At 39.5% G+C, this 24330-nt stretch overlaps 2 protein-coding genes across 5 annotated transcripts in view; one reads left to right on the top strand and one right to left on the bottom strand.

Moving 5' to 3' along the window:
• Positions 1-15101, bottom strand: part of clcn7 (chloride channel 7) — a 20677-nt gene extending 5576 nt beyond the window's left edge. Inside the window, exons 1-21 of one of the 4 annotated variants that reach the window (XM_015023653.1) lie at positions 14833-15101; positions 13714-13791; positions 10742-10807; positions 10110-10175; positions 9867-9999; positions 9507-9616; positions 9220-9300; positions 9060-9122; positions 8850-8933; positions 8631-8724; positions 7761-7825; positions 7536-7652; positions 7396-7450; positions 6298-6358; positions 4554-4695; positions 4059-4152; positions 2969-3141; positions 2280-2331; positions 2062-2189; positions 1124-1209; positions 602-734 (exon numbers count right to left, since the gene is read on the bottom strand). In XM_015023653.1, the coding sequence (XP_014879139.1) occupies positions 602-734; positions 1124-1209; positions 2062-2189; positions 2280-2331; positions 2969-3141; positions 4059-4152; positions 4554-4695; positions 6298-6358; positions 7396-7450; positions 7536-7652; positions 7761-7825; positions 8631-8724; positions 8850-8933; positions 9060-9122; positions 9220-9300; positions 9507-9616; positions 9867-9999; positions 10110-10175; positions 10742-10807; positions 13714-13791; positions 14833-14946 (1995 nt within the window). In that variant the 5' untranslated portion in view covers positions 14947-15101. Of the gene's footprint in view, positions 1-601; positions 735-1123; positions 1210-2061; positions 2190-2279; positions 2332-2968; positions 3142-4058; positions 4153-4553; positions 4696-6297; positions 6359-7395; positions 7451-7535; positions 7653-7760; positions 7826-8630; positions 8725-8849; positions 8934-9059; positions 9123-9219; positions 9301-9506; positions 9617-9866; positions 10000-10109; positions 10176-10741; positions 10811-13713; positions 13792-14832 lie in introns of all 4 variants that reach the window. The other 3 variants (XM_015023652.1, XM_015023655.1, XM_015023654.1) reach the window with 3 other exon arrangements.
• A 2847-nt stretch (positions 15102-17948) lies between these two features.
• LOC106940823 (solute carrier family 2, facilitated glucose transporter member 6-like) lies at positions 17949-24312 on the top strand. The gene is made up of 8 exons (XM_015023651.1): positions 17949-18095; positions 19152-19423; positions 20490-20586; positions 20842-20941; positions 21191-21384; positions 21844-22019; positions 22112-22383; positions 23376-24312. The coding sequence occupies exons 1-8, from the start codon at positions 18042-18044 to the stop codon at positions 23702-23704; spliced, it is 1494 nt and encodes a 497-aa protein (XP_014879137.1). The 5' UTR covers positions 17949-18041; the 3' UTR covers positions 23705-24312.
• The last annotated feature ends 18 nt before the right edge of the window (positions 24313-24330 follow it).

Genomic DNA, 24330 nt, shown 5'->3' on the forward strand with positions numbered 1-24330 from the left:
GCTCACTTTTTAGCTAGCTAGTTCACTTCTTTTTAGCTAACTAGGTCACTTTTTAGCTAGCTAGTTCACTTCTTTTTAGCTAACTAGGTCACTTTTTTAGCTAGCTAGTTCACTTTTCTTTAGCTAGCTAGGTCATTTTATTACCTAGCTAGCTCTCTTTTTAGCTAGCTAGTTCACTTCTTTTTAGCTAACTAGGTCACTTTTCTTTAGCTAGCTAACTCACTTTTTTAGTTAACTAGCTCACTTCTTTTTAGCTAGCTAGTTTTTTTTTGCCTTCCTTCATTTCCACTACAGGAACCAGAACCAATGGGTCGTGCTTTATACATGCTAGCTAGCTAGGTTATATTAGCCGCTAATTACCAGTAGCCTCAACTAACTCGATTCATGGAGGGCAATAAAGAGGCGACACAAATGAGAAAAACAAGGAAAAGAGATTACATATAACGACATTAAATAGTCCTGCCACTACAAAATTTAAGACCAATTTTGAGGCTAAATTACTTTTTAAATAAATTTAAGACATTTCAAGGCCTTAACTTTAGATACAGGAATGTAAGACTTTACACTATGCATTTTTGTCAGTCGCCAGATCAAACAATACCTCGTCATCACCAGAAACCTGCACGACGACAGGGAAGCCGTTGTGATTGGTGGAAGTGTTGCTGAGCGTGTCGACGATTGTTCCGACCTTCTCTATTCTGTTCAGGCAGGTGACCGGTGAGCTCATCACCTCCCTGGGTGTGAAGGGGGTGGACACAGAAAGACAAACAAATTAGGAGAAGAGGACAAAGGCTCCTCTCAGAAAAGAATTAAAAGAATATACAGTCTATGCAAAAGCATTCGTCCATTTGGAACTGCTTTCATTCAGTCACGCCACAACCTCAAACTTTATCGTTTATCATTTTTACGCAACGTACAAACAGAAAGTTGCATGAAAGTAAAGGAAAGTGGAGGGAAAAATCTCAAAGTTTTGGCGTGAAGGAATGAAAATGTTTGCAAGGCAGCGTGAACAAAAAGGAGGGAGGATGAGAAAATCTTGCATGCTTCGATGTGTAACAGATCAGCGAAGAGTCATTCATTAGCAATGTGCTAACAAACCTTCAAGACGTCAGACAGGACCTACCTGGCGGTGAGCCAGTGGGAGGTGGCAGGCGCCTCCCAGTGCAGGAAGGGAACGCTTCCCAGCTTGATGTGGAGGTCATACAAGCCCTGAAGCACAGTGGTTTTAAAACACACTTGAGAGGTTTGCGGTAACAGGAAAAGATGGCATGAAAAATGCCAACTATGAATTTGTTTTAAAAAGTACAAGCAGACAGAGAATACGACAAGCATAACACATTTTTTATGACTAGTTTGTACTCTAATTAGATATCAGGTTCCTCTGAAGTGCATTATACCTAAATATCTAAATGCAAGCATGCCAAATGACTAATTAATAAATTGTTTTGCATTTTCAAAAGCTGACCGAAACGTAACGCGATGTTTTCAGTGTGAACGCATATCAAGCTTTAAGAAAGCTATGGTTTCAAAACCACATTTTTTCCCCATCATATTGTTCATTTAAAGGTCCTTTTAATCAGAGAAAGGGACAGAATGACCTCAATTTTCTTTAAATCATGGCATAAGAATCCCTTCCCCGATTGTTGCTGCACATGGCTGGTCAGCTGGCTAAAGGAAATGGAGATTCTTTTGCGAACGTTTCCATACTCAAAAACACAGTGATGGTGAGGGAGGGAAAAAGAAAAAAACTTTTTCTTATGAGTTACTTACCCCCAACTATAACCAAATATGACAGTCTAAGTAAATTAAGGCAAATTAAAACAAATACAATCTACTGGTGGAGGAGATGCAACCTTTAACTGTTTTCACAAAGTTTTTCAAGTGTGAAAATAAATAAATGGCAAATATTAATGTGTTTTACTACAAAAAACCCCGGCTTTCCTGTCTAAAATGCAGTCCAAATTTTACTCAGGACAATCAGACCCCCCACTGCCTCGTCTGGAATTAGAAAACGACTGATTTTAGTTTTTAATCGGACGCCAGCATGCGCCACCTCCTTACCTCCTGGAAGTAGTCTCCGACTATCTTGGCGGTCATGAGCACGAGCATGATGGGAAGGCCGTACGTGACGTTGCCTGTTGCCTCCACCATGATGACCGTCAAGCTGAGGGTCATTCTCACGATGCCACCTGCAGGCAGCAGCGCGTTACTACGTTTTAACTCATTTCATTTGTGAACGCCACAGAAGAAGATCGAAACGAAACACTTGAGTCTCTCACCTAACTGGGCAGCAGCTCCAATCAGGGCATATTTACCAGGGTCAGCCCACATCTGAAAAGACACGAATAAAAAAAACGAGGAAGCGAGTCAAGCTTCCTCCTGTAGTGACTCATCAGCATCCATTGTAAAGATGCACAAAATAAACATTCAGAGAGAATAAAAATAGTGTTTTTTCCCCCACCTATTCAACCTTTGAAATAAGCAGAGCCCGTCAAAAAGTCCCAGTAAAACTTAGCAGAATATACGTTTGTGATTGTAGGACAGATTAATGGTCGTCATGGAGACTTCAGACCCCAAGCTGCAACACTTCCCTTAAAATCCTGAACACTTTGCCTGTTGTCAAGATCAATCTGGGTGACTTCTGGCCCAGAAACAGACCTCTGTGTCGCATCAAATCGATGATGGATTACCAAGTTAGAAACTCCTAGAAGTAGCGTGTATTTTTGAGGATTGAAGAGTGTCTGTGTGTATTTTTTGTTACTTTCATTAACATTTTAATGAAAGTACTCAAATTAAAGGTTCTCAAAGAGAAGACAGATTACACTGCTGCAATAAAAGTTGAATCATTCTAAGGTTTTTTTTTTACACAGCTTCATTAGAGGTGTCAATAAATATGGCTGCCAATGTTCCAGCAGACAAAGAGAGGTGTGTGTGTGTGTGTGTATGTGTGTGTGTGTTGAACACTAACTGAGGCGGTAGAAGTAGTGGAGGCCAGCAGTATTCCACACAGCCGCCCCCAGGCTGCTCCGATCAGGAGAGACGGGATGAACACGCCGGCAGACACCGCCAGGCCGTAGGTCCAACACGCCAGGAAGAAGTAGGTCAGCGTGAACAGACCCAGGGTCAGAGAGTTGTAGGTTCCTTCAAAGCCAAGAAACCAGGAGGCAAAGAGATTAAATAACACAAAAACAACTCATAGAAGAAAAAGTTGTTTTACAAGACGGTTCATTAAGTTGATGAGTTTTTCCGACCTGCAGTTTAGAGCATTTGGAAAGTAAACAACGTTTTCCTGCTGCATCATTTATATTCTGCATGTTTCAGCAAATACTTGAGGCTTCAAGTTTTTTATTATTGTTCTTCACACCATTGCATTATTCAATATTCACAGAGAGGAGTCAAAACAATTAAAAACTTAAATTTAATTACTAAAAAAAGGGAAGAAAAAAACACAACGGATCAAACTATTAAAAACAAAATCAATAAACTTTAAATAATCTAACTGAAGGTTTTGCTATATAAAGCATCCACAGTGTCGCATTACAACTAATGAAGTTACATTTTTATCAAGACTTTATGCGGCCAACAAAAGCAGCAGATAATTTTGAAGGGAAAGAAAAATGATGCAAAGTTCTCAATATATATTTTTTTAACATGTAGAAATCTGAAAAGTGTGGCATGCATTGGTATGTAGCCTCTTTACCAAGCAGCAAACATGTCATGGAGAACTGTTCGATTGAAGGAAGAACTGTAAATCCTAACATACAATTGGCCGCCCGCCTAAAATAAAAAGACAGGAGTGTGATAACCAGAGAAGCAGCCAAGAGCCACATGCTAACTCTGGAGGAGCTGCAGAGATCCACAGCTCAAGTGGAAGGACCTGCTAGTTGTGCACAGCCCACACAGCTGCCCTTTATGAACTGGTAGACAACATAAAACCCCCACCAGCAGTCTGCTGAATGCCATTAGGCTTTTCCTCAACAACAGCTAACTTAAAGGCTAACAAAGAAAAACATATTACAGCATTATGGTTACCGTAGCAACCATAGTGTGGTTTTTACCTGTTGGATTGTGGAAGAGACTCCGCACGCTTCTCTCAGGAGTGTTGAAGAAGGCTGTGGCCATGGAGTTATATTCTCCGTCTGCACAGAACAACTGGACAAGAAAATGAAGGAATTAATATAGAAAAAAATCAAACATAAATAGGGGAACGAGGGAAGGAAACGGCACTAAATCTCCACATTAATAAATCGCTGAGGCATCCACCACATCAAAAAGTTAACTTGCTGACAGCAGATGTGAGAAAAGCTCTTTACTCTTCAGTTCCTTCTCCAGCGTTGATCTTGTAACGCCGCCGCCAACGAAGCTTAAAGAAATGAAACTGGCAAAAAGGGAAACCGCAGAGATTCACTATGACAGGAGCAAAACTCATCTGGACCGACGTCTGCTCGAAATTAATGTTCTTAAATCTTCAGGAAGCTGAAACAGGTTGTGTGTTGCATCTCCCCGACAGTGTGTGTGTGTGTGTGTGTGTGTGTGTGTGTGTGTGTGTGTACCTGCAGTGGGTACTCCTCGGTGTGGTCGGGCCCCAGAGGCTGACAGTCGGTGGAGAAGTAGATCATGATGAAAGCCACCGTGGCGGTCACTGCGGCGACCAGCATGGCCTCCATCACTTGCAAACATGGCCGATGGACGTACCTGACAGAGAAATCAAAACGTACATCGGGTTTCTAGAAATGTTCCCACACCAGTTTGGACTTTCCTGGGTCAGGAGGAGCCGCTGACGGGAAAAGCAAAGCTGGATCTGGCAGAGCGTTCGCTGGAATGTCTGTGAGATAAAGTCACTGACAAACTCACTTCCTTACAGTCACTGCGTCGGACAGGAGAGGGTATTTTTAGAAACAGGTTTACCCAGTCAGGTTAAATATTACATAGATATTATTCATCCCTCATTACACTGACAACACAGAACAAAGACGCTTTTGACAATTCATAAATTATATTTGGATTCCCGCTTCTTTCCAGAGCGAAGGGTGAGCAACAGCAAACTGAATATCACTTTTTAACACTGTATTTGACAGTGAAATGGAAACTTTATATTCATCTTGCTTTTAAACAATAACCGATGACCAAGGGTTACATCTGCAACGTTTTGTGCTCCACCAGAATCCCTTGAGTAAATGTTTAAAAGTTACGATAGAAAGATCACAACATTTTTTCCCCTATTTTTTCTTGCATAGCACGAATCTCCATGAATTTCCTGACGTTGCAGCCTCTGTTTAAGCCATGGAAAGTCTGCCTAATTGTGTTTATTAAAGGGAAAAATGCTGCACATGTAAGTAGATTACATTAGGGGCCTGAGGAACCCAGAATAGTTGGAACCTGGTGATTATTTTTTCTCTTCATCCAGACTCTGAATTTGTTAGAGATTTAAAGTCCAGCGAGTCGTCCATCATTTTCACGTCAGTTTGAAGGCTTTATTAAAAAGATACTGACTTACAGCTCAGCTGTGTTTTTTTTACTGACTTAACCACAACTTTAACCACAATACCACTTCCTTATCTTCTAAAACTAAACTACCGTCACTTAATTAATCACAGGGTCTGAATTCATTATACTAACAGTAATCATCCAACGCTCATTACAGTCCAAGCAGCTCCACACCACATGAACACTGAATACTGTGATAAATTACTGTGGAGACTTATTTAGATTTAAAATGTTAAAAATGAGTCATGAATGTTGAACTGGTTTACTCACAGCCAGCTGCGTTTTATGACACGTTAGTGTCATTTAAATGTTGAAACAGATATGAAGACAAAAGATTTATATTTATGTTGTAGAGATGCTATAGAAGGTTTTCTGCGGATTAAAATGAAGATGTGCATCTATTTAATGCATTTAGTTGTCCTTTTTTAAGTTTGTTAAATAATTGGTTTTCACTAAAACCCCCAATTCTAAAAGAAAAAAGAAAAAATATCCTCTGCCATCATTTTCATAATCAATTAATTTGCAATGATTTAAACCCTCCTAAGCTAATAAATCCTTCAGCTTGTTAAATTATTACCATCGTCCAGTTTTGGACCAGGAAAGTGTTTTTACTGGGAGTTTGAGCTCTTTATTTCTGACTGGCTTCAGTCACGAGACGTTGATATTCTGAGCAGATCTTCTATTCAAAACCTCCTCGTCTTGAACCAACGCCCTTTTTCTTTTTAAATAATGCAACAAAATCTCCCAGCATGCACGTGTTATCCCGCCTGATGCTTCAAGTTTAACCCGAGCGTTAAAACCGGTCCATACCTGATCCTGAAGATGGTCAGCCAGTAGTTGAGAAAGTTAAAGAAAGCTCCCAAACCTCCACCTGGACGACAAAAGAGTAGAAAATTTAACTGGATTTGTTATTTTAAAATCTTAAAAACCCCGACAGATTTAGAGTTTTCAGTATTCTGGTTCATTTTCATGCAACAATAATATAAGCAAAAGTAATTTTCCCTTAGTTTGTATTAATACAATCCCGCATCATCACACTTCCACCACCTTGCTACACCATTTAGAAATTTTATTCCCTCATCACCAACAAATCTCTTTTCATGCAATATAAAAAAATGCTTGGTCTATAATTACAATAACTAAGATTTCCATTATTTCAACTGATTATTGATGAAAATGTGTTTACACTGATTTTCTGACTCAATGTTTAAATCAGTCAAATCCGACTGGTGATCTGCCAGTCAGAAGCTAAAAAATCCAACCTTTTCCCGATCAGTGAACGCACCATCACTAAGCATTACCAGAGTCACTTTCAGAGCCGGTTAATAGTAGCTGTTGGGGATAAAATCAGATTTTTCACTGGATTAAGATTAAAAAAAAGGTTGGGAATTGGTTACAAAGATTCAAAACTTGATTATCTTTTTGTCAATTTATTACCTAATTTTGATTTCTGATCATTTTAAAAGGAAAACGTGTTGTCTATGACGTGCAGAAATGACTCAAGAAAGAAAGACTTGCAGCGGACAACAGCAAAAACCTGTTTTACGTTGCACTTTTTCCTGCACAAAAGGTGCAACATTACCTTAAAATTACTTAAAAGTAAATAAGCTTTCATCAGAAAACCAAGTGAGAAATATTCTGAATGTTGGTCTCATTTATTATGTTAGGGTTCATAAAAAAATATGTAAAACTCAGATAAGGAACCAGACACGAGCCTCTAATCGGTGCATCTTTATTTTTGTAGTTTCGCTTTTCTTCAAGTGGAAAAACACACCAGTATGCGCGACGAGAAAACGCTTAGACACCAAAAACCATTTAGATAAAACCTTCATGCTGTTGGGTTCATTATTTAACTGTAACACCCATTAAAAATCCCACATATTGGCAGAAACATCAGACTTTTCTCACCTATGGCTCCCATAGCAATAAACAAAGGAATCTCATAGAGGTTATACTCCATCGCCTGTGAACAAGACAATGTTTTAATGTTTTACACTTAGCAAAAAAAAAAACAAAAAAAAAAACAGTAAAATATTAAAGTTTCTCACTTCGCTCTCAAAGCGTCCAAAATTGATGAGACCCGGATTGGAAAGCTCTCCTGGTTTGTTGTGATAGATACTGAGGAAGAAGTTCAGCGTGAAGGTGGAGATCATGGAGGCAAAAAACTGACGACGAAAGGAAGAAAGTCACCAACCCAGGAGATTTTTTAACATCTTTTTACTTTCTGGATCTAAAGCATTGTAGAAACTACGCGTAGCGACCACGTGACTTACGATCCTCCACGTCAACATCTGATTCCAGAAAGAGGCTCCTTCCTCCAGAGAGAACAAAACGCCGCCTGTTGAAGGGAAACAGAGGAATCAGTCTAATGATCTATAAATAAACCATCCGTCCCATGTAACGCACAAAACATTAGCCTAAAGGTTTTACTCTGTGAGGAGCCATCAAGAAAAAAAAAGTTTTACACATGATGATGGAAAGTAGCTGGAGAAGCATTTATATGAATATGTCTGTATGAAGTACGCACACAGTCAGCAAGCTAAACATAAAATAAATCAATATAATGTCACTTTTTGAACTGAGTTACTTAAATTATTTGCATATCTCTCTATAGCATATTTAGATTATACTACGCAGGAAAATGTTTCAAGACATTAGGTAGACATTAAGTAAAACTTCATAACAGAATATACATGAAGTGAAATGTATGTTATGAAAGGAGAAGTAAGAAAAGGAAAAGGAAAGCAGGACACAGGAATGAACAGAAACAGGAAAGAATGAAAAAAAAACAAGCTAAGTAAAGACAGGAGAGGCAGGACAAAAGGGCTGGATGTAAAAAACAGAAAAGAAGTGGAGGTAGAGTAAAACAAGGAATGAAAGGAGGAAAGAAGGGCATAAGGAAGCAAGGGATGAAGTACATAGAAAAGTTGAATGGGAAGACGGTCCCAAGAAAGGAAGGATGTAAGGAAGACAAAGAAAAGGAGAAAAAGGAAAAAAAAACGACACAAAAACAGGGGAAGAAAATCAAGGAGCTTCTTTTCCAACTCATAACAGCAAATGAGAAAAAAGCTGATTAATTAGAAAGTATGCTGAACATTGCGCTGTTCGGGGAACTGGCTGCTGTTTTTTTGTGTGTTTTTTACCAACTGGGGCTCCAAACGCAGCAGAAACTCCAGCAGCAGCTCCGGCGGAAACAAAATCCCTTTTTTCTGTGTCTCTCCGGAAATATTCAAATATCTACAAGAGCAAAGACGCCCGTCAGAAATCAACTGGGATGTTCATGGGACGAAATAAACTGAAAAGAAAAGGTGAGTTTTCCACAACTATAATGGATTAGCGTGGAGAATCCCACAGGTCCTGACCTTAAAGTCTTTTTTTAAGGAAGTGCTTCTGCCCTGCGAGACGCCAGCGGCTAAAACAGCACCAGAATGGATCATTGGGCCTTCCTAGAGGATTGTGGGTAAACAGCAGGACAGGTGTAATCGAGAAACAGCATTCAATTATGTAAAAAAAAAAAGAAAAGAAATTAACATTAAAATAATCAAGAAATAAGAAAGACTGAAGCAGTTTACCTTTCCTACTGCCAGACCACCGACCACAGAGAAGATTACACCCACCACTTTTACCACCAAAGTCTGCAGAACCCCCCCCCAAAAAAAAAAACACATTAATACAGAAGGCCCATCTAATTCCAACCAATAAAATGCACGTGGGTGTTTCAGGTGTTTGTACCTTGAGCCGAACCACCCTGGGAACCTTGACTCCGTTTAGGAAACATTTTATCTGAGGAATCCCACTTCCTGCTGCGATAGGCTGCAAGACACAGGAAGCCATAACAAACAACTTTCGTCACTTGGAAATATTCAGTTTCCACAAAAAAAAAAAGGATTTGGTTTCCCATGTCAGCAAGTTGCCCAACCCGACTTAAACGCACTTCTTCAAAATTCATTTCCACTCTTCAGGAATCCAATAAGAAAGCTGCTCAACTGTTTCCGAACTCTAATAATTTTCTGCTTTACCTCAATGAAGGCGACTATAATGGACCCCCACATGACACAGAACGAGTTGAGGGCAACCCAGAGGAGCAGGGAGATGGACAGTCCGCCTGCTTCTGTAAACTTTACAATATCTGTAAAGGTTCTGAGTCAAGGAAGCTAAAAGTTAGCTCTAATTGACGACACATTAACAGAGTAAAAAGGATAGAGAGACACCAAAAAACGTGCAAAAATCATTGCAGTTTCACTAAAGAAGTGATAAAATTAAATTCCTAACACAACCGACCGTGAATTATAAACAAAAAAAAAGTCAAGGCATAAAAATGTTTATCGTACTTCTCCGTTTAGCTACTTCCTGCTTTCTAAACCAAGTCGTCAGGATACTTTCTTTAATCAATCTGTATTTGAGTCCAGCCAGCTGTTCCACCGCGATGTCTATAAAGCAGGCGATGAGGCCCGTCAGGAAGCCGATCAGGCCGCAGATCACCCAGCGGCTGATCTCCAGGCAGCGGAAAGCCTGGGGGTGCAAAACAAAGAGAAAGGGAAAGAAAGCACGAGTCAGGAACCGGAGGCCCAAACACCAGAGGTGCAGCAACCATGCAGAGGACAACATTGTTCTGCACTCACCACGAAGCTCATCCTCCGCTCCTCCTCCAGAAACAGCTGGTTTTCAATGTTATCGTAGTCGAGACTCTAAATATAGAGAAAACGATAGAAAGTCATATTTAACCCAATGAGTCGCACGGTTCAAATTTCTCCTTTCATGGCTTCCAGAGGTTTACGTTTTAAATCACAAAGTTCAATGTTTCACTGGGATTTTATATGAAAGACAAGAAAAAAGTACCAAAGTTGAAAAAAAAACAATAGATGGCTTACACAATTATTTACAAGTATAAATTGTAATAATGTAAACTCGATAACATCAATCAATTGTATGTATAAAGCATCCTTCATACTAAAAGCAGCTGAAAGCATACATATCAATATATGCTTTGATATATAAACAGAAAAGATTATTTATGCTCTCGAGTTTCTATTCAATCTAAAAAAAAAAAAAACAATCTAGCTGTAGACTTGTAGCACATTTCTCCATTTATGTTAATTTTTCAAAGTTTAGACAAGTGAAGGGAAATTTGAAATAGGCCAAGTCAGGCAAATTAGACCTTAAAAAAATAAAATAGAAAATAGGAAACCGCTATCAGCCATCAAAAGACAACCAGTGCATTGTTGGTTTTCCGCTATAAAGCGTCTTGTTTTACCTCAAACTTAAGTGACAGCAGCTTCTCATTGTGAGGGATCTCTTTGGGTCGCCCTCTCGCTGAATCCTGCTGCATATGACAAATAAAAAAACAAGAGGTCATCATATCAACACCGACCTTTGACCTCTGACCAAAGCCCTGTGGAAGGGGACGCAGAACCAAGAGCTGAAATATTGACGTCAAATATTCTACAAAGAAAAGCTGCAAGAGGAAAAACACATCAGAGACAAACAAAACGGACATTTTAAACATTTAAAAGTCACTTCTAGTAGAAAATACCGATGGATGAAAACTGCAATGATGGTGCAAAAAGCAGCATTTCCTCCAAACTGTCTGGTGTGAAAATATTCAGACACCACAAAAGCTAAAAGCAAGAGAAGATTTATACAGCCATGTTGGATCTCCAGTTGCATATATACACCGTATTTTTCCGGACTACAAGCTGCTACTTTTTTCCTAAACTTTGAACCATGCGGCTTGTAGCCCGGTGCGGCTTTTCTGTTGACTTTTCTTCAACCGCCAGGGGGCGCTTTAGCAGGAAGTGAATAATTGGAAGTCAAAATTGGAAATCAAAGAAGAACGTGCTAATTTTCATTTAGAACAAGCGTATGCTAGCAGCAGGCACGATGGAGAAATTTCTTCAAACTCATACCTCATCATCATGGAAACAACACGAAGAAGTTCATATGATGCAGCATTTAAGTTGAAGGCTATCGATCTGGCAGAACAGATCAATAGCCGCTGCACGTAAACTCGACGTGAACGAATCCATGGTTCAACGTTGGAGACGTGGGGCTGCGTCCTTAATAGCAGATTTATTAAGGGCTGCGTCCTTGTGGAAAATGGAGAGCGGCAGAGATATCCGCGTCTTATATACTGTATGTACTTTTCTTTTTTTTTTTTTTTACTTTGAGGGTGCGGCTTATAGTGAGGTGCGCTCTGCAGTCCGGAAAATACGGGATATGGGTTTTGAAAAAAGGAGGAAATGCTGGTTTGTTAAGTGAAAGTTACATGCATGTGAACAAGCAAATCACAGCTACATGTAGGTCTAACATGCATGGGCTTCTTTAACCCGCCTGCTGGCCCCTCAGCACACAGGTCAAAGGTTTCACTTACAGGCACAGCGGAGACAAACGAAACACACTGGAAATAATGTTTTGTTTACAGTGAGGTGCTTGGAGTCGCATTCAGCCAGAAAAATGAACGGCATCTAGTAATGAAAGAAAAACTAATGTGATGGAAACATGTCACAGTCTGTACTGTGACTGCTGATTGATGCCTGATCGTTTTTATTTTTTCTCCTTCTCCCTCGTCAAGCCAAACTTTCGTGGAAAAGGTTCATGTTGTTTGTGTTTACGGAACAATTTAACTCTTTGTTAAACATCATTTTAAAACAAATCATTTCATGTTTAAAGATAACATCCAGTGGCTTATTTTTTTTTTTAATCCTTCTAAAAAAAATGTGCACGGACAATAAAAGCACCTTTTGGTTTTAAGGAGTGGATTTCCGCTGCAGAATCTCACAAAATAGAGAGAGAAAACGTTGCTAGTTCTACTTAGTGTTTTACTTGGGTTGATGACATCACAACAGGCACCAGGACCGAGGTGATTAGCTGGAAAAAGCAGCCATTAGATTATAAAAGATTTCAAGTTTCATGTGAGTTGCAAGGAGTTCAACCGAACATGTTTGTGTCGGAGACGGCCAAAGACGACATCAAGAATTTTTCTCAAAGATGTCAAAGTGCCTAAAATCAATTCCTGATGAAGCTGGAGCAAACCGAGACCAAGAGGACACCGATAGTTTTCAGAACTTTAGCTGGTACAAATCTATTTACATTTGTCTGAACTCATCCTATAACCTCTCTCTTCCCGACTGCCGGGTGATGTTTCATCTGCTTCCTCTCGTTTTTTATAGACTGGAATGATGCCGAAAGCATCAGCTTTACGGCGGCTGCATACGTGGTGAGGCCAAGTGGACTCGGATGCATCAAGAAATTGTTCTTAGAGGTGAACTGGACGTTTTTCAGTAGATGGGATGGATCATTTCAGGCTGCAAAACGGCAAGAGAGAGCAACACTTTCAAAAGATGAACAAAGTGCCTCCGTTTTTATCCTTTTGAACTTTTTATCTCCGTGTCAGTGAAACATTTTGAATTCGGAAATGTTGGCAGACATTTCGAAATAGGAGTTAATGCAATAAACTACAAACTATTTTCAAAACAAGGAGGATTTTTATTAAAAGACATGAATATGAAAAGAGAAGGAATAAAAATGGACATACTCAAAAAAAAGACTGATCAGTTGCCTGATATGATGTTAGAAAAAAGAAATTTAACAAAATAGCACAACTACAGTGGCCCAGAAGAGTCAAGAAAAAAAAAAAAAAACACAACAGAATTTAAGCGAAGTCGACAGCTTTAGCTTTCTTAAATCTGTTCTTTATGTACTTTGTTTGACCCTTCTGGACCACCATACAAAGCCAACGGGGAAAACTTACAACATAAAACTACCTACAAAGAGCTTGAAATGCTTAGATTTAGTGTGTGACCAGTTTGATTAAAAATGAGGGATTGTTTTTCCTTTTTTTCAGCTGGATCTTGTTTGAAGTGGCTTTATCTGTCAGGATCTCTGGGTGGTCACACTAAGAAACGCATGCCTTGCATTAATTCATTACTCAAGGAGCTCCACAGTGGAAACCATCAGACATGTGCCCTTTCAAGCAGACAGGATTACTCATCCGTCACTGGGCCGCTCTGGCCGCCACGGTGTCAGCTGTTCTAGGTTTCAGTCCAGCCAAATCCAGTGGAAAGCAGCTGAGACTAACAATAATCTGCGTGAATTACACCATTTATCTGAGCTCCCTGCTTAACACCACAATCAGTTTCTTTATAGGTGGTAAAGATGACGAATGGGAGCGACAGACATGGAAAAGGAGAAGAAAAAAAGTACTGGCGACCGGATCTCAGACTTTACCTCTTCTGTGGTTATCTCCTCGTCCAAATCCACTGTGCTCAGTCTGCCTATCTGAAATACAGTGCTTCCACTTGACATCTACACACACCACATACAGCAACAGAAAGAGTGATGGCTTTGTGTGTGAATTTGAAACTGAAGTGACAACATACAGCTGGCTAAGTCAGAACATCGTTGAAGAGTTTGTCTATTTCAGCAGCACAATTCAAAACGATGTAGATTCAGTAAACACAGAGCACAGTTGTTGACGCCCTCTAGAATGACGATATGTACCTCTAGAGAAGCCCATTGTGGCCATGTAGCTTCATGGAAAGTTAAGTGGAAGAAAAAAGTGTAGTAGAAATGTGTAAAAGCTGATTTTATTCATGTACTGGACTGGTTTACGTATTTCTTATTTATTTATTTTACAAAAACAATGAGATGATCACAGATTGTGTTTTGAATGTTTTTCTTCCACTTAACATACCTAGAAACAGCAGCCGTAGTCATCATAATGAACAGAAACAAACGCCGGCATAAATTCACACTGTGTGTAAATAAGCTATATATGCCTTTAAAGTGGACCACTGAAATAAATTAACTTTTTGGTGATTATTAAATGCTTTTTATTATTTGTTAACCATCGCATTTAGATACTGGAACTGGCTTCATTAGAAGTTATCCATCAGCATACAGCAGATCTAATAGCCTAAATTGTTTTGCTTTTTTTAGGGTTGATATGACTAATATTAATGACCTTCATGTTTTAATCACTTATTTTCATTAAACTATCTTAGTTTAGGGGCAATAGCAAGGACAAACATTTCTAAATACTGTTATATGACCCACTTCCTGGTAACTAGATCTAATTATGCACAGTAATAACATAATTTAATTGGCGCTAATCTGCTTAGATTCCAGCTTACTGTTACTTGTTATTGCGTCCAAATGCAACCAAAGCCATAACACATCACAAAAACAGGATTCCTGCTGATGCATTCCGTTTCCTGCTAGTAAACATTTCCGCCATGCAGCGTTCAAAACAAGATTCAAGAGAATCTTACAGTGCTCTTTAACACATGACTTTGCACCTGATGTAGTTTATAGTGGGAGCAGCTGTTAGCCACCGGGTAGCTGTACCTGTCTGAGGGGTCTGGACTGCTCGGAGCCGTTCAGCAGCGGGGTTTCCTCCCCGGCCGCCCCGGACTCGTCGCCTCGGCTGGACCAGGACACTTTCTTGGTGATGTTAGCCATGTTGGACTCTGGTAGCTTGTCACTGGGAATGTAAACAGATGTTCTGCTTTATTTCCCCCCAACTAATTGCAGCTCCTACCGGTGCTAGCTGCCACTTTTCCGTCTTCTCATGATCACTCGCGCAACTCGTGATGCTCTGTAAGGATCGCGTGCAGGGTCAAAAATATTTTTTTTTTCGTTTTTGTGTTGCATGCCGGGAACTGTAGTGTTATGACAAAAGCGAGCGTTGAAAGTTGTTTTTGCTCATATCTAGTTATGTTTTGAGGGCCAAAAATAGTGATATTTTTCATATGAATACATATACATATATTTTTAATAAATAAAATGCAATTGGAAATAAGTAGTGGTTTAAATAAGTGATATATTTATCTTTTAGTATTAATTTTTAGCCACATTGGAGTGCATTTGAGTTGGTGTGGGAGCAACCAATCAGATAGATAGATAGATAGATAGATAGATAGATAGATAGATAGATAGATAGATAGATAGATAGATAGATAGATAGATAGATAGATAGATAGATAGATAGATAGATAGATAGATAGCAATAAAGTAAGTCAACTGCTTATTAATCAATCAATAGTGATATTTATTGACCCAATAGAAATTTCTAACAAAGCTTTCTAACAAAGGAGTTTCATGGCCAGCTGTTTCCATAGAGCTTCCTCTGTGAAAGTACTATTATTTTTGGAAAACATTGTCTATTTATTTGAAATCAACTGCAAATTCATCATTTCCAACAAAGCCGTGAAAGGACTTGTCTCACTTCTTGTTATTCTTCCCTTTTTTTTTTTACCAGAATAAACAAGGGCATAAAAACACAGAATAATTATATATCTATATTTAATTAATAAATGGGGATATGAGTTTTATTATTATTTATTATTATTAGTGGAATAAAGTCCACAAATATCAGGTCCAAGATCTATGGACAAAATAAAATGATACACGAAAAAGTATTACATCGTTTTGTTTGTTTTGTTTAGATCAGGGCTTTAACGTGTTTTTGTTGCAGTCTTCCATTTATGTTTGTTTCCCAAATACTTTCATTTTATGACTATATTTCTATTATAACTTCTATTAAAGTTCAATATGAATAGTTTGGTATTATTGTAGCTCTTCTGTTCAATAAACTAACTTTGCATGTGTGCATGAGTAGGCATGGGACTAATTCAGTTCAGATAGTTTGTCCAGCTAGTTCACATCAAATGCAGTTTTAAAACACCCAACAAGACAAACGTGTTCAACTCATATTAAAGTTTTTTTCCTGTTTGGTTTAGAGGAGAATAGTTTTGTTGTTTTATAGCACAACAAAGGGTCCTTTCTGCTCTTTAGCAGTATAAGTGTAAAACAGCAGTTGGTTTGTCTTTCTGTCAAGATGAATGAACAATAGAAGAAAGAAAAATGTTTAAAAGATTCAATCAAATCTAATGAAATATTCATAGTTGTAGGGCAAGCTTGCAGTCTCATTCTCCACTTGTGCATAGATGATACTGTTAAAAAGTCAGCAATTTAGAAAAGGATCTATTAATTCCTGACTGCAACTTGTGAAATTTTGTAAAGTGTTTACATTTCTGATTAGTTTTTTTCACAATTACTTCTAGTCGACATGCAGAGACCAATCAGGTTAATTACATTACTGTTATTTATGAATTATTTTAAAGATTGTGCAGCACTGTATGACACAATCATATCTCCACCTTCTTTGCAAGCAAGAAGGGGAAACACAAGTGAAATCAACCACACAACAGTTAACACAATAGTTAGCATTTCCTAATATGGGAAATATCAGGAAGTATGTCAGCAATTTAGTTAAAAATACAATATGACAAAATCTGGAGTTTTCTGCCATCCTCTAGGCAATACTAGGTTTTCCCTTAATATTGTAAATGAGAACTATTTACATTTTTTATCTTTTATCACATGACTTTGATGTGCTATCATCAACTTACACGGAACATATTAAACTTTCATGCATGAGTTTTAACACCTAACCAATTTTTCTTGTGAGTTTAAAATACTTTACTATGTTATAGTAACTATAATTCATGGTGTGAATTTGGCTCAAAATTCCAATGCAAAACTATTCGTGTCCCTTACATTTTTTTCTGATTTTATCCCGTTAAAATCAAAAAACCTCTTTGCATTTTGATTAACCAACACGAAGATGTTCATAACTGTAAGGTTTAAGTTGAATATCTGAAAAGTGCGGCACACATTTTTTTAAGTTAAGATCTAAATCCAGTTGCGAATCTGTGGAAGATACACCTTCTCCATCCAATCATGCAGTGATAGATTATAATAATGTTGACAAAGTGAATCATTTTTGCAAAGCGCTCTGAGTTTGTTTGACTGTGTGATGCGGTTTTTAAACCTCATGATACGTGGGTCGCGGCTGAAACAGCGTGTACTTTCCTTGTTCCCTCTCGTTTAGTTAGAGGAGGATCCTGAACTCTTCTTCTTCTGCTTTCTTTCTGAATGGCCCAATCTAGGAATCACATGCATAGCGGATCTCTCCCTTCTGCTTCCTGACTATGATGTGACTTGATTTATATGTGCAAAGCGGAAGTAGACGATTTTGCTCTTTAATCTGTTGAATCTGCTCAGAGCAATATATATATATAAAATACTTTCAGGTGACAGCTTTAAACATTAACATCTTTGTGCGTTTTTTTTTTTTTTTTTTTCACTGCAGAGGAAGAGTAAAACTGTGGTCAGTTCAGCTTCCCTTCCAAAAATCCTACATAAACAGATTTTTTTTTTTACTTTCAGTTTTGTTTTGACCAGCTGTGATCTCTCCTGTGGCCCCGGACCGTTTGATTGAGTCATTCATGACCTGCAAGCGAAACACAAAAAGAACTGAAACGCTTCAGGAGGGAGATGTTATCTTTTTTTTTTATTATTATTATTTTGTTTTCTATTGTTTTTCTAACGGAACATTTATGACCAGTTTCCAAGTGCACAACGGGGATATTGTGCGCGTACCGGGAAATCCCGTTAGGCAATAGCTTATTTTTCCTCACAGGAAATTAATCAAACGGTGACTTTTTAATTTTTTTATCTATCGAGCCGCTCCACAGCCGTCTGAGACAAACATGAACTCCGAGAATACGCCATTGCTGCGAAGAACTACATCATCTCTGTCAGAGGTTGGAAATGTTTATTTTTAACTCTTCTTTAATGCTTTGCTTCAATTGGTCGCTATGTGAACTCTGCAACTCTTCCATCCAACCATGCAATCTCCATCTTTAATGTTTCAGGTTTTATTCTGTTCTGACATCGTTCCAGACTTTAAAAAAAACGAGAGGAAGCACATAAAAAAAATCACAAAGTAGAAAGAGAAACGGAGGAGTTCACACGAATGTATTTGTAAAGTTCTAAGTCTCGGTTTAATTCAGCTTCATCAGCATCCGTCGTAATGAACGATCCATTTTGTCAAAAAGCAGTTTGTGGTTGAAACTTGAAAACAAAACAAAAAAAATCTATAAAAAGTTAATACGATCTAATACTGAAGTGAACTGGTTCCAAAAGAGTGTGCACAAATTAAAAGTGCATTCTTGCAGTTTTAACATTTTTTTAAGCCTTATATTGTCAGAGGGTGTGGTTGGTGGTGGTGAGAATGAACGCGGAGACCCAAATGAAGGATGATGATGATGAAGAATTTAATCATGAGACGCTCACAGTCCAGGATCTCAGGCAGAACGGCAGAGCGGAAACACAGAGAAACTGAATTCAACAGACTGACAAGACGAGCTAATGCAGACACAGGACTTAACAGTTCAACTGTGCCGGCAGACGAACTATCATAAGACAAGGACCCGACAAGAGACAAAGACAACAGGTGGACTTAAATACGCAGGGAGGGTAATCAGGGATTGAGACACACCTGGGAAGCAATCAACAGGGAAGACAGGACAGGAACAAGGCTAAACACAGAAAACCTCAAAAATAACTGCACAGAAAACACAGAACTTAACATATTTTCAGGTAAAGCGAAGTACAAACTGTTATGTTTTTAACATTTCCTTGATACTGTAGATCGACTTGATGAAAGACACCGTGCAGTTATAGTTTTATGCTTGAATCGTGCAATAATACAGAACTGCTAGATTTTTAAAAAGTTAAAGTTATTTACTTAGCATGGAATCATATAATTTTTGTTTTGATAGTTTTTTTCTTCTCCTCTCCACCTGCCTTTATTTCAGATCAGTAACTCCAGATTGTATCTAGCCGTGTTCTCAGCAGTTCTTGGTAACTTCAACTTTGGTTACTCCCTGGTCTATCCGTCCCCCGTCCTGCCGAAGCTCACAAGTCCCGATGCAGACCCTCGGCTCCGATTGGACCCGAACCAGGCCGCCTGGTTCGGGTCCATCTACTCCCTGGGTGCAGCAGCCGGGGGTCTCGGGGCGATGCTGCTCAACGACCTGATTGGACGGAAGATGAGCATCATGATGTCAGCGGTTCCCTCGACCGCTGGGTGGGTCCGACTGAGAAACCAAAAGTTACTGGCATGCAGCTTTTGTGTGGATTATAAAATACGCATAAAAATAGGAACAATGAACTTGAGATTGCAAACAGTTAATTTCAGTAACAAGCCCTTTATTGGCCCATCGTGCAAATCTGACTCCTGGTATTTTGTTTCTTGGAGAATATTGATGATTTTCTTTCACATCACAGCTAATCCCAAATTTAATTTCACACCTGATGTATTTAAAATAATTTTCAATCCACTTGGAAGTTTGTTTCTATCTGGAAATGAGATCAAGATTTGTTGACAGATAATGAAATAATGTAAAATGGCTAATAATTTTTGAAGTTTTTTTTGTTATCTATATATTTATTTAGATTTTATTGTAAAATTCCAAGTGGAAAATTATTAAAATCCTTCTTAATAAACAGTGAAAAAGTCTTATTATCCATTACAACAAAGAAACCCAGCATTTAGCAAGGTTTGACTAACATTTACATTTATTTTAAAACCCTACAGAATCTGTGGATCTTGTATAAATATGGAATTAAATTACCTGAATGCAAGTTTGTCTGAATGGGTAAGAGAGTGTAAAAAACTTGTGATACAAGAAATTCAGCTAATTATGTTTAAAGAACATTTACACTGTAACAACAAAGATGTGGTTATAACAGGGAACTCAGAGGAAGAAGTGTTAGCAACAGGAAGGGTGTTTTACTGTGTGAGCAATCTCCACAACAAAAGAAGAGGTCAGACTTTAAAGAAATGCCAAGAAACGAGCCCTGATCTCACCACCGAGTAATTATTTAAGCCCTGAAATCTAGTCCAGTCTTACCCAGCCGCTATTGTTACCAAAACTGCTGAACCAATTGACTAATGAAGACAGTTGACTTTGGCTAATTACACTTTTTGGCCTGTTTGCAATAGTTTTCTGACTCATGATTGTCAAAATCTGTGCTTGAAACTGGACAGGAAGATATTTTTATTTTTAATTCGCCCCAAAGTTGTAGCTGCGTAGGATTCTGAAACCGCTGTGTTTCAGTAACAACGTGTTGTACATTTATTTGTCTTTCAGATACACGCTGATGGGAGGAGCCGTGAACTTGTCGATGCTCCACGGGGGTCGATTCTTGACCGGTGTTGCCGGGGGGATGACGGCTGCTTCAATTCCAGTAGGTCCAGCTGTCCCTCTGGTTTCCCTACTGGTACCGGATCCAGTACCATAGCGGCGCTCTCTGGCTCATTCTTGTAGCTCCCAAATGCCTTCTAGACCAGAAAGAAGTGATTTCTGCTTCTGTCACGGGGTTGGAGTCCACTTAGAAAATGTCAAATCTTAATGTTTACACACAGACTGCAGCATAACAAAAAGAAACATTAATGCCTGGTGCGCTATACCATATGAGGTGTTTTGTGTTTTTATGCAACAGGTTTACATCTCAGAGATCTCCCACAAAAAAGTCAGAGGGGCCCTGGGCTCCTGCCCCCAGATCACAGCCGTGTTTGGCACCCTAACGCTCTACGCCCTTGGTAACGTATATCTAAACCCACATCGTCCACACCAAGCTGCTTTTGCGAATAAACAATAAAGAGATAACAAACGAGCGACATCTTTGAAATCTGAAAAAGACACAATACAGGTCATGCGAGGTGCATTTCCTTGTTCTCCTTTTTGCTGAGTCACTCAGGGACATTTTCAGTGACATGTCAGAAAGCTATGTCGGCTATGTGCTTTTGTTACTCCTTCATGCGTTGCTTTTGTTACCACATGACGCACAGGTCTGGTGGTGCCGTGGCGGTGGCTGGCGGTGGCGGGGTGCGTGCCAGCCGTGCTGATGGTCGTCCTGCTGGTGTTCATGCCTTCGTCCCCCAGGAGACTCCTCTCCCTCGGCCAGGAGCAGAAAGCGGAAAAAGCCCTCCGCTGGCTGAGAGGAGCCAAATACAACACGAGCATAGAGCTCAATGCCATACAGGTAGCCGAGTCGGGTTTCTTTGTGTGGCATATTTCAGCAGCATGGAATTTCAAAAGCATCACACGGCGACGAATTATGAGAACAAGCTGTAAACATTATATGACCGAAGTCAAGCAAATGCATATCAAGTCTGTTGATCAATGCTCCACTTACTTTTAATCAGATGCAAACAGATGGATTTTCAGCCTTAGGATCTACGTTTCAGCATCTTTACAACTTTCTGGAAGTTTTTTTTCCCCAGATTTGTGGTGCATAAAAGCTGAATCAGTTTTTTTTTGTGTTTTTTTTTTTTGGTTCTGCTTCTTGGGATTCGAAGTAGAACGTAAGAAAATGTGACATTTTGTTTTAAACTGGAAGAGAATCGTTTAGGTTTTAATGGAGGTAATATTTACTCGGAGCTAAACTGTCAGCTCGAGATCCAGTGACTTATTGTGCGTTTGTCTTGTTTTGTTTCCACAGCACAGCATTAACACGCAGGTTAAGATCACCTTGGCTCAGCTGGCCACGCCCATCTACTATCGACCAATCCTGATCTCGGTTGGGATGCGTTTCCTGCAGCAGATGACGGGAATCACGCCAATTCTGGTTTACCTGGAGCCGATCTTTGCCAAGAGCAGTGTCTCCCTGGAGCCCAGGTTGGGACGTCGCAGGAGAACAAATCTGTTAAAAATGTTGCTCTTGTTCTGTCAACTCAAAGCAGAATCCCGTCCTACTCTGCGCCCCTCAGGTACGACGCTGCCATCGTGGGTGCGGTCCGCCTCCTCTCTGTCGCCGTGGCAGCCAGCCTGATGGACAAGGCAGGACGTAAAGCCCTGCTGTACACGTCGAGCATGCTGATGTTCCTGTCCTCTCTGACGCTGACCATGATCTCCCACACCACGCCTTGCCCGGCTGTAAATGTTACAGCTCCGAACTCTGAGCTGGGCAACGCGTTGCAGGCCAGCCAGGAAACGGCTCTGAGCTTCGTCCCGCTCATCAGTACCGTGGTGTTTATATTCGGTGAGTTTTGACAGCGAGCGTCCTCTAACATCACGAAGAACAGAAGCCAAGTTTGAAATGTGACACAGTTTGTCCTCTCTGACCATGTTCAAACTTGAAGCTTATTATTAATACATATACTTTTGAGTCTGAAACAAAACAATGTGTAAAGCCAAGGCAGCTGAGAACACAGCTGAAAGTCCCCAACACTAGAAATCTACCCATTGCCAAACAGTCACCCCAAAAACGTAATGAAAACAAAGTTTCTAGCTTGAATGTGAGTTTAAAATCTCAACCAATTTAACAGAAAGGAAGAACAGGACAGGGAGATTTAAGTCTACAGCAGTAATTTCACTGTGAAAACTACTCTGAGGACACTGTTACACTACAAAAACTGTAAGTCAGTTTACCGTTTGGCACTAAAAAGCCAAACAATGTCATTCATTTGGTTCAGATGATGAGAAAAGGTGCAGCTAATTATCACAGATAAACAAGCAGGAAAAACATTCAGGCAGTTGTTGTAGATCAAGCAAGCAACTCTTTGGAAAGGCATACAAACAGTAAAAAACAAACAAAAAAACAATATTAAAACAAAGGAACTTTATGCTCACAAACAACATCTTTCTGATCTGGATGGTCTATGTCCTGTGACCTACACATTGTATTTGGAGCATACAAATACAGCAAATACAACAGATTATTTTGCAGACACTTTGACTCGTGTGAGGCACGCTGCTTGTATTCAGTCACGTGTTGAAGTCAGCGACTGCATGTTAATTTTTCTCATTTACTGTAACTTTTATACTTAGCTCCTCTGGTTAAATTGGCTGTTCACTGTTTATTTGTCTACATTCATATCATCAAACTCATTAAACCCTGGCAGGTAGAAACTGTTCAGCATGTTGTCACACCCATTTCATTGAAACAATACACACACACACACACACACACACAAAAAAACATAATGTGCATATATTTTGTGTTCTGTCATCACATTGTTGGCCGTCTCCTAGGATACGCCATGGGATGGGGGCCGATCACTTGGCTGCTGATGTCAGAGGTGTTGCCGCTGGTGGCCAGGGGCGTGGCTTCAGGCCTGTGTGTCACAGTGAGCTGGGTGACGGCCTTCGTGCTCACGCACGCCTTCACCCTCCTGGTGGACGCCTACGGCCTGTACGTGCCCTACCTGATGTTCACGGTGGTGTGCGTCTTCTGCCTGCTGTTCAACGCCGTGTGTATCCCGGAGACTCGCAAGCGCTCGCTGGAGGAAATAGAGAACTATTTCAGGACTGGACGCACGTTCACCATCAGGCAAAACCATCCCAGTGTGGTGTCCAGCTGAAAACATGAGGTCAATCTGAGCAAAAGGAACCACTGTTGCTTTGAAAGTGAAGCAGTAAAAAGCTAAATGTGACACATTTTAGCTTAAGAACCCGAGATGGCAATTTTAGGGGATTTAAAATATCTTTTCTAATCATTGTTTCAAAGCCTTGTAGAAGTTTTCATCTCCTTTGAACTTTTTCACATTTCATCACTGTACAACCACAAACTTCAGTGCATCCCACTGGGATTTCATTTCATAAACCAACACAAGAACACAAGAAGTAGATGTAGCCTTACTAGTGAAATCTTGTGGTTCTGCATGAGAAAATGACTGACTTCTTTCTATTATTTTACATTATTACTCTATAATTTCTCTTTGTGTGCTATTACTGCTACATATCACATCAATTCTAATTTGTTTCACTTGTGCTCTACTCCTAACATTACCTAAAGTAGCTACATGCTGTTGTGGCAAAAGAATAACACTTGACAGGTGTGATGTAGATTTGCCAGAGCAACAATTATCACATTTTGTGGTAAAACAAAATGACTGACTGCAGATTTCATGTAACTACACTGATAACAATCAGAAAGAAAACTCCAGTAAATTAAAAAAGCCAGAATAAATTGTGGTTATATTTATTT

The sequence above is a fragment of the Poecilia latipinna genome, unplaced genomic scaffold (genome assembly GCF_001443285.1).
Source record: "Poecilia latipinna isolate Pla-1442-1.1 unplaced genomic scaffold, P_latipinna-1.0 Scaffold3375, whole genome shotgun sequence".
Taxonomy (NCBI): Eukaryota; Metazoa; Chordata; class Actinopteri; order Cyprinodontiformes; family Poeciliidae; genus Poecilia; species Poecilia latipinna.

Coding starts and splice junctions, on each gene's coding strand:
- LOC106940823 (XM_015023651.1), top strand. CDS start 18,042: ATGAACTCCGAGAATACGCCATTGCTGCGAAGAACTACATCATCTCTG. Junction 20,587..20,841: donor TGACGGCTGCTTCAATTCCA/GTAGGTCCAGCT, acceptor TTTATGCAACAG/GTTTACATCTCAGAGATCTC. Junction 22,384..23,375: donor TACCGTGGTGTTTATATTCG/GTGAGTTTTGAC, acceptor GCCGTCTCCTAG/GATACGCCATGGGATGGGGG.